Raw genomic sequence first — 14585 nt, forward strand, 5'->3', positions numbered from 1 at the left:
CCGTTTCAACATTTCATATGTTTTCTTTGCATTGTTTTTCAAATTTAGGTTTAAAATAATTTCTAATCTTTTGATTCGTATACATTTTTCTCAGCTTTTTTCTAAACTGGATCAATCAACTATTTGTGTATCAGTGAAATGTGTCGTTTTTCTCCTTAGGTGTGTTGGCACAGGAAATACTTCAATCAGATTATGATGCTAAAGGCTCATCTTACATCCCTGCCTCTTATGTCAAATACTTGGAGGGAGCTGGGGCCAGGGTCGTACCCATCAGGTATACTCATTACATTATTTGATTTGTGACTCAGTCAGATGATGATTACACATAAGGTAAGTTCACTGATAGCTACTGTGTGACATGGATCCATCTGAGCATCACTGCCTCCTGTTTTCATAATAACCCTGATGCACATTAAGTTCAGACTTGTTGAAAGTGACAAATGTTACTAGGTTACCTGGCAACCAACAAGTAGGTTCACAGGAAAGTGGCCAAGGTTCTCATTCAGACGTGAATCCGACACTTTCAGATGCCATAAGATTAATGGATAGAAGGGCGTGTATCAGAAAAGGGCTTTTAATACCTGCTATGTTTGCATAACAGCATCTGCTTGTGAAACCGGTATTTTTTAATTTAACATCAGCAAATTCATATTTTTGTGCCTTTTCTCTCCAGAATCAACCTCAAAGAAGAAGAATATCAACATATATTTGACTCGATAAATGGGTGAGTTGACCAGAGTTTTCTATAGTTTGGGTCTATGTGTACAAAATGAAATATCCAGGGGGTGAACGTTGAGCCAGTGGGGATCAGTGCAAAGTATTTTTTTTACACTTCATGCAAACATCTCAAGTGTTGTGCAATACAGTCTTTACACATTGTACTACTCCCTGTGCAATTAGGCATTATTTTCACCTTGTGCATATATCTCGATTGTCATGTGCAGTAACGTCTCTCTGTTGTACCCTTGTCTGGAAAATTCCCCTGCACATCTATCACTTTTTCTCCCTTCCTCCTCCTTGGATCTATCTCCATTCTGTCACTTAAGCTGCTGTGACATGTGCATTTTCCTGGTGGAGGATCAATGAAGTATTACTTTATCTTATTATCACATATTTCCTAGTTTGATTCCCCACCTTGTCACCTAAATGTCTAATGCAGAACATGGTCTTTTCTCAGGTTGTTGCTGCCGGGAGGAGATGTAGATATCGAGAAATCCCAGTTCACTCGAGCTGCCAGGATCTTTTACAACTTGGCTCTGAAGGTAAATTATCTGACATGTACAACTGATTCCCAAGATTGAGTGACATCGCTAGATGTTCTGGAACGAGCTACCGAACTCTGCTTATTCAGCAGTCTCACACTCAAAAAGAGACAACTCTATCTATCTCATATTTAACTGAAGTGTTATCTTATCTTAACTAATCATTTTGGTAATTGTTACTTTTACTGGCAGAAATCCCTTCTTGGTGCATTTCTGATGTAAAACATGAGGTTTATAAATCCATTTTAAATCAAGTCAAGTCAAATTAAGTGAGAATTTCCCAGAGATAAAATGTTTTTTTACATATGAAAAGATTTATGACTCATTGATCTAACTTAGGTGGCTTAATGATCATATTAGCTTCAGCTGAATGTTAGACCATATGTGGACACCAAAAATGTGTTAGAGCACAACTACTGCAATGTATGTACGCAATAGTTTGGGTATTAGAAGTAAAGAAATAGAGGAGCTGCTTCTTCAATGACTATTCTAATGTTCAAAGAACAGTAGTATTAACTTCTCTTTTCTCACTCGCTTATTATCTGCAGGCCAACGATGCTGGGGACTACTTCCCTATCTGGGGAACTTGCCAGGGTTTCCAGCAGCTGTCTGTCCTCACAGCCAACAAAAACCTGCTAACCCTCACTGATACCAAGGCTGTGGCTCTACCCCTCACTTTCACACCAGGTCATTGTTCTCTTGTCTTCTTTCTTCTTTAACCTCACATCAAGACGCATTCATCCATTAGAACTGGGTCAGGGTTTTTAAACCGAAGTGTAAGATTTGCATTAACCAACATTTCTGGATGTGGCTGGATAAAGAAAATCATTAGTTCACTTTTACTGTAGTTTTACTGAAACAAAAGCACAAACTGTCTTGGGTTTTAGGTTGTAATGCTTCATAGCTACGAGGTGTTTTCAGTGAGACTAGAAAGTCTAGAAAGTCAAGTCTAGAAAAATGCTGTTAGAAATCTGTGTTGTTCTATAAATAGATCTTAGGCTATACATACTGTTGACTCAGTTTTCTATTATCATGAATGTTTAGTTTTTTGCTCCATTATAAGTTTGTTTTCTCACATTAATATATTCTAAAGCAAAGTGAATTCTCTATGTGACTCACATCACCATTGATCATGGTGTTGAATATGCAATATGGGTGGATCCTATGTAAAGTAGATGACTCATGATGTGATGTTCATCATCACAACTAAACTTAAACAAACAAAGGCTTCTTTATAGGGTGATAGGGAACGTTATATATTTAAATATACATTCCTTTCCACTGTGTTTTTCATCCTATTGTCACATCTAGTGGCCCGGTCCAGTCGTCTGTTTAGGAATTTTCCGAAGGATGTGATGCAGTCTCTGTCTCAGGAAAACATCACTCCCAACTTCCACCAATGGAGTGTCTCAACTGCCGTATGTTGTCCTGTTCTCATGTCGTCTTTGTTGGAGTGCCTTTAGCTTTGATTACGACACGCATTCGCCGTGTCATCGTATCAATAAGCTTCTGCAATGTCTCAACATTTATTTCCATCCAGAGTTGTAATAATCACACAAGTACACAAGGTAAAAATACCTTGTGTGCTTGTGGTACACGTTTCCTGTTCAGTTTTTTTAAGCAACTATTTGATACATACAGACACTTGTAAGGTTTATTTAGATCATTCTGTGTTATGTATAGAGAAAGTATACAACATCTATGACTATACTGAATATTTCTCCTTGAACTCACAGAACTTCACCAAAAATGATGCTCTGAGGACGTTTTACAGAGTTCTTTCCACTAACACTGTTGGAAAGATACAGTTCGTCTCTACCATGGAAGGTACAGTTTAGTTCCTGCATGAAAGGCGTTGATGTGACCACTGCACTGTCCAGCCACGTGGATCTACTCTTGAATTTAAAACTTTTTAAAAATTTCTTTCTTTTTTTCTGTTTTTTTTAAATCAACATATTTTTAATTACCATGTTTATTATAATGATCATTGCTTATTTATATTAAAGAACTTATGACACAGCTGGAATAATGATGGCAATGATCACAATGGTACCGTTTAAAAGTGAAAAGATCAATGTCAGTACATAAGGAGGATTTCTGTGTCTGTGTCTCTCCAGCCTACCGTTACCCATTTTATGCAGTGCAGTGGCATCCAGAGAAAACCCAGTATGAGTGGAAAAACAAGGCAGGCATGGTTCACTCCACTTCTGCTGTGAGAGCCAGCTTCTACACTGCCAGCTTCTTCGTGTCTGAAGGTAACATACGGCACCACTGAATGGTTATTACCCATCAGGCTAGCTCTCCAAAAGGCTAGAAAGATAAAGGTATGGTTGGAATCTGATGGAAAGTCAGGCCATAAAAAAGCAAAGATCTTCTCAAAACCTACTTACAGTTTGTACAAAGATTGTTAAACAAAAAGATGCTAATTAGTAACAGCAAATGTACATGAACAGCATTTATTTAAAATGTAACTAAACCAAATAAATTAAGTATTTCATAATATATTTTAATGTTGTTGTAGCATTTTAAATAAATGAGTAATGTGGCCAAACACAGTAACGCTGCCTAAAATTTGTAAATTAATTTCTGATGATCTGTTGGACACACCCCTGTAATACTGTGTGATAAGTTTCTCCTCTCAGCTAAATTCATTAATTAAATTTCTGCAATATCTTAAGGGAACAGGGTAAATATTGATTAACAGGGTAACGGTTACGGCCTTGATTCAGTGTCACGCCAGACCTCAAAACCGTTACACCCCACTGTTCTTCCTGTTTACTTTGATTAAATCACGTGCAAACTGCAACTGGCTGTTAGAAACTACCCACAGACACCTCAGACAAAACTATGTATGCTGCGTGTAATTCTGGATATTTCAGATTACTGGGGATTTCCATATATATTTTATATACTGTATATTCTCCAAACACATTAACACAATCAACCAATCAGCACGGTTGCTTAGACACAAGTGTATTAATAATGATAATCAAGATACAAAGGTTTTACCTCACTCTGTAATTAAGGTGATTGGGTTTAGAGGTTCAGAATGGATTACAGTACATATATAATGGTCAGTGTGTGCGACAGCTTATGTAACCATGGAAAAGAAGCAGCTACAGGACTTTAACGCTGGTTAATTCTTCTACTGTTGTTTTCTTTACTCCCCTTTTCATCACTAATTCCTTTCTTTCTGTCTTTCAGCCATGAAGAGCCGCCACAGTTTCTCCAGCTCTGTGGAAGAAGCGAGCGCTCTCATCTACAACAACACTGCTGTCTATAAAGGCAGTGATGCTATCTTTGTGCAGAACTATTACTTTGATTAATGGGCAGTACTGACTACAGAACGTACTCTGTCTTTCTCTATACTCAGAATTTGTCAGCAGTAAAACCTTTACATGAGTAGGGTGCAGTTATTGAAATGATAAAATAATTCTATAAGCAATAAGAAAAATGAATCGAATAATTCTGTCAATCATTGGGTCGTGTTAGTGGTGTCATGATTATTTTGCTTGGCTCCTTGTTTTTTAACCTGTGTGTGATCATCCTCACAGATTTATGATTTTCAGCTTTTAAAATGTAAACTTAAGAGTTTGATGATATTTCTTGACATTAAAGTTTTGAGGCATTGTGTCTTTGTCTTTGTTTTTTGTTTTTCTAAACAAAACAAGAAGATTCATTATTTTTGGTCTTTACAGAAAACACACATTCTATCACACACACGCAGTACGATGTTTCTTAATGCAAATGAAAACAACAAATAGTCATAGGTAAAGTAAGTTATTAATTGGCAAATGAGCCAGTTGTGACTTTGCGTAGACACTCACAGGAGTTAACCATGAACTGTTAAATGTGAGATCTGTGACAAACATAAGCAGCACAGTGAGAATTTAATTCACTGCAGCTTTACATCTTAAGAGTTGAAGGCATGGGTGGGGATTGAACCCACGGTCTTTGGTTTACGAGACCAACGCCTTACCACTTGGCCACCACGCCTGCATGAAGACCCAACCATGAGGGAATAAGAAATGCCACAAGACTAATGATGTGCAGAAGTGATGCAGAGGTACTGTTGTCCCAGGTACAATGCTGAGTTAGTACTGAGTGTGGAAGGTGTTGATCTTTAAACCATGAACCCTCAAAGGAACAGTAGAACTATAAGGAGCCACTGGTACAGTGGCCCCGAGAGCTTGATGCAGAACTACTTATTTAAATAAATATACAACAAGACCAACACAGCTGTGTTCTCTTGTGCTTGGGACAGAAGTCCTTCTGCTGTACTTGCTGTAACTTTATAGTCGATAACACTGTGTCCATCAGTTTGCTTCAGGTAAAATGTGAGGTGAATGTTTCCTACCTTTAATAACAGAGCAGGGAACATTGGCCACCCTGTGCTCAGGCTCAGGTTCAGCCTCAGTCATCTGATTTACAAAGGGTACACCTGCCTAACACCAGGAGCAGGTGGTGTTGTGGGGACAGTAAAAGAGAAAAGGAAGTGTTGTTGAATATATGTTCATCGTGTCTGTGGAGAGAGGCCATCGCTTCACCTCCTGGCTTCATTTCATCTTTTGCTTTCTGAGAGGAAACATCCTGCTTTACTTCTGTTAATGAGAAGAAGAAGTCATGGATGTTTTCTTTGTGGCCACACAACAAAGGAGCAGGATGTTACTGTCACACTGCTCCACCTGAGCTCTACCTGTGGAGGAGGAGGGGTCCACAGGCGGTGGAGGGGTCGGTGCAGCTGGAGAAGAGGTGGAGCTTCTCCAGATTACGTGGCTTGTCGAGGGGGGGTTCCTCACGTGACTTGCTTGGTGCACTTAAATAGAAGCCAGACAGAGGTGAGGACAGAGATCCGAAGCGGAGGGAGGGTCGTCAGCGTTCAGTCACGCAGCGTCATCACCCGGAAGGCGGCGCATCGGCTCCGATCACCTGCTCTTTATCAGGCTGTTACAGGGACTGATCCAGCTGTGGTTCTAAATATCTTTCCATCCTCGGCGGGTGTGTGTCAGTAATCCCACACGGTGTTTTTAATGTGTCGGCCGGCTGCAGAGGTGTTCGCGGCGCTGATCGCCTGTCTCTGGTGCGCTCCGTGTCTGTGCGCAGCGGGGAGAAGCCAGCAGCTCAATTACCGACCGATCATAGGTAAGATTCAGCCACATCAGTCGTCATGTGGGTGTCTCTCTCCCTCACTGTCTCAAATCGCCTTTGTATGTGGGATTATAACATCTCTTATGTAATTCTCGGGAATGTTCGAGAAAATGAGTGTTCATGTGTGCGCAGGGTGTTTCCTCTGGTCCCTCTGCTGTAGCAGGGCTGTGCTGTCTCCTATAGCAGGTCAGACCTTAAATACCCAAACCAAATGCATTTTTGTCAGGGGTGGTTATATCAGGGGGCAAATAAAAGTTGAATGAATAGTTGGTGATGTGTGAGACTGGATTCGTTGTTGCTATAATTAAGATGTTTACACCACAGAATAAAACTAAACATGCCATGTAAAAATCCATATGATCAACTCATGTTGTGGGTACTGTTACCATTAAAACATGGGCAGGAGAGATGTCAGCAGCAAAACTGCCTTCAGGTAACTTAGGTAGTGGAGTCCAGGTGAGATTTCTTAATTTTGAGATTTAATTTGTTTCTTTCTGGCAGCTGGGAAACAAGTGACAAAGAACATGAGCTGGTTCAAACTCAAATATTGAAAGAGGAAAAAAGATGGTGTCTGACAACTTTCAGTTGTAGGAACCAGAACACATCTCATCATGAGACAGCAAATTTGACTCGCCACCTAATAAATGACATTACTTTACATACAACAATACACTACATAGAAAAAACCTGAAGAGGCATTTGGTATATTTCCATGACGTAATATTGTTGTGTTGGTGACCAGTGGTCAGAAGAGGTGATGGAATACATGTTGCTGCTCTGAAGTCAGGGGAGATTTTCCCAACCAGGGCCATAACCAGTGATCTGTGGTTAGAAGTAAACATCTATCGCTACTTGTTTTTCTCAGCTGCTAAAACCACACAAACAACTGACTGAGGCTACAAGCTACCATGATTGGCTCATACCAACCAGGTGGAACAACCTTTCACAGCAGGCTGGTGTGAACCTCTCTTTTCAGGTCATTCCACAGAATCTTTATTGGTTTGAGATCTGGGCCGCTCCAAACGGCGGATTTTGTGTGACCAGAACTTTTGTGTGGCAGATTTACTTTGACGTTTCGGGTCATTGATTATTACATCAACCAGCTTCTTCTGGGTTTCAGCTCGCACACAGCTGCTCTGACACAGTCCTGTAGGATACCCTGATGAACTGGGAACCCACCCCAATGTTTATGTATCTGTGTTATGTTCTGTGTCTTGTCCTCCTTAGGCGTGTTGGCACAGGAAAACCTTCCAGGAGATCAGCTTGCTCGTGGCTCGTCTTACATTGCTGCCTCTTATGTCAAATACCTGGAGTCAGCTGGGTCCAGGGTCATACCCATCAGGTATACCAATTAGATTATTAGATATGTGACACTACACCCATATAGTAGGAGCCAGATGTTATTACAGCTGGATAGACTAAAAACAAATAGACTTATTTATTTATTTATTTTTCCCCAACATATGTACGCAACTTTGGGGCCTGTACCTCAAAGCCAGATTAGCCAGGTTCATTTTAGAGGACCAGTTATTAACCAATCAGATCACTGGAAACCATTCCTACAGGAACAAACGGGGACATTTCGACAGGGACAAAGGCATTTACAACTAAGTATGAAATAATAAACAGCGATAGACGTTTTCATAGGACAGTCAACATAGGACAGTCATATTTTACACTTTTCATTACAACTTTAATAAACTCAGGAAAGCATATGATGATGGGACCTGGGTTCAAATTCACGGGTTGACAAGGGAATTCTCATCACCTTTCACTTTTAAGAAGTAATGCTTTTGTATTGGTAAAACAAAAACAAACACTAATTACAACATCTAATACTAATACCTGACATTTAGACTTCTACTCAGCTGTAAAGTCAATAGGTTGTGAAATGCATAGTTATTCATATATACATAGACTTTTATCAACTAGAACAATCATTTCTTTTAATCATAGTAAGTGGGATTCCTGTTTAGAGAAATCCTCCTAGAAAATTACTAAAGAGTAAACGTTCCTATTTTCTTGTTGCTGTCACACTGTGATTCCCATCTGACTCACAGCACTGTCAGTCATGGTGCGTCGTGTGGGTGGAGCTACACGTAAAAATTCACACCAGGCAACTTGAAAGTGACGCAACGTTTAATGCACAGCGTGATCAGGAGGAAATGCATTTGTAATGTTTTAGTACTCATGAAACCTTCATACATGAAATATAACTGAAATATAACTATATACAGCTCTGTAAGAAATATATATCTATAATAATTACTAATTTTTTTTGGAACATTAGAACAGGGATCCTTTTTAAAAGAATCCTGCTGGAAAATTACTAAAGAACAAACTTTCCTGTTTATGTCATTTATGAAATTGTGATCTATGTGTGACTGACAGCACTGTCAGTCATGGTGCATCGTGTGGGTGGAGCTGCACGTAAAAAAACCCACCGGGCAACTTTAAAGTGAAACAACATGAGAATTAGAGTTTAATGCACAGTGTTGAAATGCATTTGTCATGTTTTAGTAATGATGAAACCTTGATACAACATTTACTGACATTTCAACATTGTGATTAACTATTTATTTGTCTACATCTAATATCTTTACATAAATTCAGCTCTACAATATACCTTAATATGATGACATTAAATATGATGCTAATTATTATTTTTTTTTGGAACATTAGAAGAGGGATCCTTTTTAAAAGAATCCTGCTGGAAAATTACTAAAGAACAAACTTTCCTGTGTACGTCACATATGAAATTGTGATCTATGTGTGACTGACAGCACTGTCAGTCATGGTGCATCGTGTGGGTGGAGCTACACATAAAAAACCCACCGGGCAACTTTAAAGTGAAACAACATGAGAATTAGAGTTTAATGCACAGTGTTGAAATGCATTTGTCATGTTTTAGTAATCATGAAACATTGATTCAACTTTAACTGACATTTCAACTTGTGATAACTATTTATTTGTTTAAATCTAATATTTTTAAATATGTATAGCTCTAAAAAATACATTAATAATATGATGACTTTATATGATGTTAATTATTAATTTTTTTTTTTTGGAACATTAGAAGAGGGATCCTTTTTAAAAGAATCCTGCTGGAAAATTACTAAAGAACAAACTTTCCTGTTTACATCACATATGAAATTGTGATCTATGTGTGACTGACAACACTGTCAGTCATGGTGCTTCGGGTTGGGGGAGCTAATGGAAATGAAGGGCGTGTCCCTAAGCTATAGTTCACTACATTGAGAAGTTATATCACAACAGCTTTTTAATAGTCTGTTTCCTTGTTTGGTTTAACTTCATCTTTATACTGTAATAGTAAGTAGTATTTTATTCAATAACAAAATTAGCTTATTTATCTCTTTCACTAAACCACCTTAATTATTATTGACAGAAAATAGAGACTCAACATCTTTTTTTTTTTCCACCAGAATCAATCGTACAGAAGAAGAATATGCTAAAATATTCTCCTCAATAAATGGGTGAGTTGACCTGAGTTATGTCCTTTGTTTCAGCTCTCTAGATGACTCACTGATGCTGTGATTAAAGTTCCTTCTGTTTCTTCCCAATTTTCATAACTCAGGCTTATTTGTTGCATCACAAGTTATGTTTAGACGTGTGAAAGGGAGATCAGCTCTGTTCACATGTATCACATATTTCCCTATATGATTTTCCCAACATGCCCCCTAAAAGTCTAATGTCTTCTCAGGTTGTTGCTGCCAGGAGGAGATGTAGATATTCAGACATCAGAGTTCACTCGAGCTGCCAAGATCTTTTACAACTTGGCTCTGAAGGTGAGATATCCTGCATTAATAACTGACTGCCAACAATAAGAGAGATCACACGGGCAGTTTTAGAGTTATAAACTAGTTGTCTGGTTCCACTCTTCTCGTATTAAAAGACAAGTGCACACAGCATCCTTCAAGTCTGTCTTAAAACACATTCCAGTATTTGTTGCTTCACTGGCGTTTAACAGATCCCATCTGGATGCATTTCCAATGTAATTAAAATCCAGTTGAGCTGAAGTTAGTAGTTTTACATCAAACATGTTCAGGATGTTCTTAGAAGAGCTAACAGCTGCTGGGAGGATCTTTTGTGCATGTCTGTGAAATAAAGGAATGAATCACCCTAAAAAGTAGCATTACACCTTCTTCTTTCCTTCTCCTCTGTCTCATCATCTCCAGGCCAACGATGCTGGGGACTACTTCCCTATTTGGGGAACTTGCCAGGGCTTCCAGCAGCTGTCTGTCCTCACAGCCAACAAAAACCTGCTAACCCTCACTGATACCAAGGCTGTGGCTCTACCTCTCAAACTCACACCAGGTACTCTTTTTGTCCCGTGTCCTCTGCTGTTTTCATCTCTTCTGTACATCATGAACATCCAATATTAGAAACTTGGACCTTCAGATGTTTAGTTCTTACTGGTGAAGCTGCTTTGAACGCTGTGATGTTTCTTTCACATCTTCACTTTGTGTTTAGTCGAGTACAACGATCAGAAGCACTGAGTCTTGCACTGTCCAGAGGTGCCATCATGTATTGCAATGTGCACTTATGGAATGAGCCTGTGTCCCCAACTCTATTACAAACAGATAATACCTATAAGCATCTGTTGTTGTCTACTAACCAGAAAAAGAATACCAGAAAATCCAACATAGTTGTTGGTTATTTTAACTTTTTATAATATTTGTTTAAATGTTGTTACTATAAAGGAGGATGCAGTTAGAAAATATCTAAAAGGGCAATACTTTCATTTCACATATAGTATCACATTGACTCCACTGTCACTCGTGGTGTTAGGTGTGTAACATGGGTGAATCCTTTAAAAAATCCCATTTTCAGTTCTGTAGATGATTCACTGATGTCTGTTTCTTCCCAATTTTCATAACTCAGGCTTATTTGTTGCATCACAAGTTATGTTTCGATGTGTGAAAGGGAGATCAGCTCTGTTCACATGAAACTTAAACCAACTGTACATTTTATTCTTCATTTTTTAAACCAGGATTGAAGCTGTAGTAGTTTGTTCCGTTATCATGGGACCACTGAGCGGAAGTGTTTTGTTTTGAATTGACTTCTTCTTTGTAGGAGATGTTTGGTGTGAGTGAGACAAAAATATCAAAACCAAAGTTAAACAACTTAACACAACTCATATAAATGTAGATACATTTCTAGTGTATTCTTCGTGTTATTGTCTAAATGTCAGATCTGTGTCCTTCTTCTAGCGGCACAGTCCAGCCGTCTGTTTCGGAGTTTTCCCAAAGATCTGTTGCAGTCTCTGGCTGAGGAAAACATCACTTCCAACTTCCACAGTTGGAGTTTGTCAACTCAGGTCCTCTTTCCTTTACTTTACCACTTTTTTCTGGCTGTTCTGATCCATTCATGTAAAGGCATCAGCAGGCTCACATGAAAACCTTCACTTTGTAAATCTTCTGCTGTATGAAGCAGTATGATGTCCAATTGGCAAGTATTGTTGTAGTGTAAAGATGACTTAGGCAAGTACTGTAAGTTCTGTTTGGTTCTCTGTGACCTAAATACTTGTTCCCACAGCACTTTCAAAGATATAAGAAGAACTGTCCCTTAAATTAAGGACAAAGACTTTGCTCAAGGGAATGTCAAAGATAGTTTGTGGACAGCAGAGCTTACAAAACTTAGTCTCATTGATGGGATTGAGCGAGTGATCTCTGGTTTACAGGGCCCGTTCTTTGGCATATTGCCAGCATGTTTCTACAAACATAAGAAACAACAATGACGTGTTTATTTTCCCCTTGTGTATCTGTTTTGTTTGTGGCCTTAGTAGTTGTAGTCAACAACAACTCTTTATTTATCACATACAAACACCTGATAGATAGATCTGATAGTTCTGAATATTTTTTATTTAGCTTGTTGTGTGTAGAAGGAGCAAAGAACCTGGATGGTTTCAATATTAATATTAATTCTATGCTTTTGATTAACAGAACTACACTAGAAATGCCAAGCTGAAGAGGTTTTACAAGGTCCTTTCTACCAACAGTGATGGGAAGATTGAGTTCATCTCCACCATGGAAGGTACACACCACCACATAAGTAACAAAGCAATGTTTGTGATGGGGCTTTTAAAAATGAGTTTTGAAAAGATGATAATTAGAATTGAAAGAAGTGGGCTGTGTGTGTGATAAAATTCTTTTTCTGATTTCCTTTAGCCTACCGTTACCCATTTTATGCAGTGCAGTGGCATCCAGAGAAAAGTCCCTTTGAGTGGATAGATAAGCCGGGCATGATCCACTCCACCGATGCTGTAAGAGCCAGCTTCTACACTGCCAGGTTCTTTGTCTCTGAAGGTAACGTGGCACCGCTGAGTCACTTATTACCTCTGTCAGGTTTGTTTGTCTGTTTTTTCTTTTTGCTCACTAGTTCCTTTCTTTCTGTCCTCCAGCGATGAAGAACCACCACCATTTCTCTAGTGCTATTGACGAAGAGAGAGCTCTCATCTACAACTTCTCTCCTGTCTATGCTGGCATCCACGCTGTCTTTGTGCAGAACTATTACTTTAATTGATGAACAGCCCTGACCATAAAACAGACTTAGGTTCTTCTATAGTCAGAATTTATTACTGGTAAAACATCTCGGTCCTGTTTTATAACCGAACAGGACTTATCAAACACTATATCAGTAATTAGCTGTTCGGTTCAGCTGATTTGCACAAGCATTTTGACAAAAGTGCCACCAACACAGCTCTGAAATGTAGTGAAAAGTAATTCATGAAGAAACATTAAAGAGCATCAACAGTCAACGTTTCACATGTATCCATCCACATCCCATCTTCCAGTTCTCAATAGATAACTACAGATAGCTGTTGCTGTGCCGCTGGACACACTGTTCACATGTTGGAGTAGTAAATTAAATTAGAAACCATCTGATTCAAATTCCATTTCCATTATATTAAGCAAATCTAAAAAAGTGCCATATTTTATTGTTCTTACATCCAAATCTTGCAATTTCATGTTCTTTTTTTTGTATATGGCTCCTTATCTAACTGTGTATGATTAGTACGACTACTGTTCAACTTTCAGAGCTACACAGGACCGGCTGTGGCGAACTAATCTACCCTCCATTAGTGTTTCAAATTCCAGAAGACTGACAAGAGTTCAAAGCCTTTGTGCTGTCAGTACAGCTAATACCTAATGTGTTTAAAGTGGATGATCAGTAAACACCGACTTGTCTCATTCATCTTTAGTTGTATTCAGTCATCAGCAAGAGATTACATATGGGCAGATAGATGACGTCCTGCAGTCTCGGTATGCTCAGTGTGAAAAAACTCAATGTGTAGAAATTAACTATACTTTACTATTTTTTTTTTGGTTTGTTTTTAGATGTATTTATGTGTCACTGTATGTTATATGGCTTTGTTCTACACTAGTGCCCAAGTTATTCATCATTGATGTACATTTATCTGTATTATTTATTTATTTTCAGTTATCTAGCAACAGAAATGTTCTCAGCTTATTTTTCCACAGCTAACAACATATGTTGTTGTTACATTATCATTTTGAATTAATCACTCAAACTCTATAGATCTTAAGATAGAACCTGTCTACATGATTGTCTTTGTGTGTTTCAGTCGGGAAGACAACTAAAGCATTTTCATTCCTCAACAGGAAATGGAGTTGGGTTTTTTATAACGTGCTGTCAGAGAATGCTACATATCTTTAAATAGTATCAGGATTTGAGAAACAGTTTTCTAACAGCCGTTAGGTGGCTAATGGCAAAAACTGAATACTTGGAAAAGTGGATTGTGTGGATGAGTTCATGATTGTTTGCTTTTAAAATGTAATCTTGAATTGAATGTTTGCTGATGCTCTTGGCATCATAGATTTGAGAGATTGTATTGTTTTTGTTTTCCTTTTTGTTCCTGATACTAATAAACCAAACCAATATGATTCATGATTCTGATGATTCTGTGAGTTATACACAGCAGATGGGGCTGAATGATGGTACAGTACGCTGATTAACACAGTCACCTCACAACTGGACGTTTCTGGGTTCCGGCCGGTCAGTTAGTTGCATGTCTGTGTTTTTCTTCGCAGTCTAGAGTTAGATGTTAAGCCGCCCATCTGTGTCCGCCCTGTGATGAACTGGCCTGTTGTTTACACTATTGTGACCTTCAAGGATAAGTCAGAGAGTGAGCAA

General features: G+C 38.6%; 2 protein-coding genes and 1 non-coding gene across 3 annotated transcripts; 2 read left to right on the top strand and 1 right to left on the bottom strand.

Moving 5' to 3' along the window:
• The first annotated feature begins 440 nt into the window (after positions 1 to 440).
• On the top strand, positions 441 to 4879 carry LOC113153513 (gamma-glutamyl hydrolase-like). The gene is made up of 8 exons (XM_026347176.1): positions 441 to 469; positions 674 to 724; positions 1178 to 1262; positions 1811 to 1949; positions 2574 to 2680; positions 2999 to 3089; positions 3380 to 3517; positions 4467 to 4879. The coding sequence occupies exons 1-8, from the start codon at positions 441 to 443 to the stop codon at positions 4586 to 4588; spliced, it is 762 nt and encodes a 253-aa protein (XP_026202961.1). The 3' UTR covers positions 4589 to 4879.
• Positions 4880 to 5186: 307 nt separating this feature from the next.
• trnat-cgu lies at positions 5187 to 5258 on the bottom strand. Its single transcript has one exon. It is a non-coding gene; the product is annotated as a tRNA-Thr (tRNA).
• Positions 5259 to 6125: 867 nt separating this feature from the next.
• Positions 6126 to 14321, top strand: LOC113153265 (gamma-glutamyl hydrolase-like). The gene is made up of 9 exons (XM_026346816.1): positions 6126 to 6404; positions 7638 to 7752; positions 9854 to 9904; positions 10132 to 10216; positions 10607 to 10745; positions 11642 to 11748; positions 12374 to 12464; positions 12599 to 12736; positions 12832 to 14321. The coding sequence occupies exons 1-9, from the start codon at positions 6293 to 6295 to the stop codon at positions 12951 to 12953; spliced, it is 960 nt and encodes a 319-aa protein (XP_026202601.1). The 5' UTR covers positions 6126 to 6292; the 3' UTR covers positions 12954 to 14321.
• The last annotated feature ends 264 nt before the right edge of the window (positions 14322 to 14585 follow it).

Source organism: Anabas testudineus, chromosome 5 (genome assembly GCF_900324465.2).
Source record: "Anabas testudineus chromosome 5, fAnaTes1.2, whole genome shotgun sequence".
NCBI classification, from domain to species: domain Eukaryota; kingdom Metazoa; phylum Chordata; class Actinopteri; order Anabantiformes; family Anabantidae; genus Anabas; species Anabas testudineus.

What these genes read in the sequence shown, in the direction of transcription:
- LOC113153513 (XM_026347176.1), top strand. Translation starts at nt 441, where the DNA reads ATGTTACTAGGTTACCTGGCAACCAACAA. An exon ending in AATGGAGTGTCTCAACTGCC is followed by an intron (nt 2,681 to 2,998) that starts GTATGTTGTCCT and finishes TTGAACTCACAG; the next exon opens with AACTTCACCAAAAATGATGC. An exon ending in GTTCGTCTCTACCATGGAAG is followed by an intron (nt 3,090 to 3,379) that starts GTACAGTTTAGT and finishes GTGTCTCTCCAG; the next exon opens with CCTACCGTTACCCATTTTAT.
- LOC113153265 (XM_026346816.1), top strand. Translation starts at nt 6,293, where the DNA reads ATGTGTCGGCCGGCTGCAGAGGTGTTCGCGGCGCTGATCGCCTGTCTC. An exon ending in TCCAGGGTCATACCCATCAG is followed by an intron (nt 7,753 to 9,853) that starts GTATACCAATTA and finishes TTTTTCCACCAG; the next exon opens with AATCAATCGTACAGAAGAAG. An exon ending in TTTACAACTTGGCTCTGAAG is followed by an intron (nt 10,217 to 10,606) that starts GTGAGATATCCT and finishes CATCATCTCCAG; the next exon opens with GCCAACGATGCTGGGGACTA.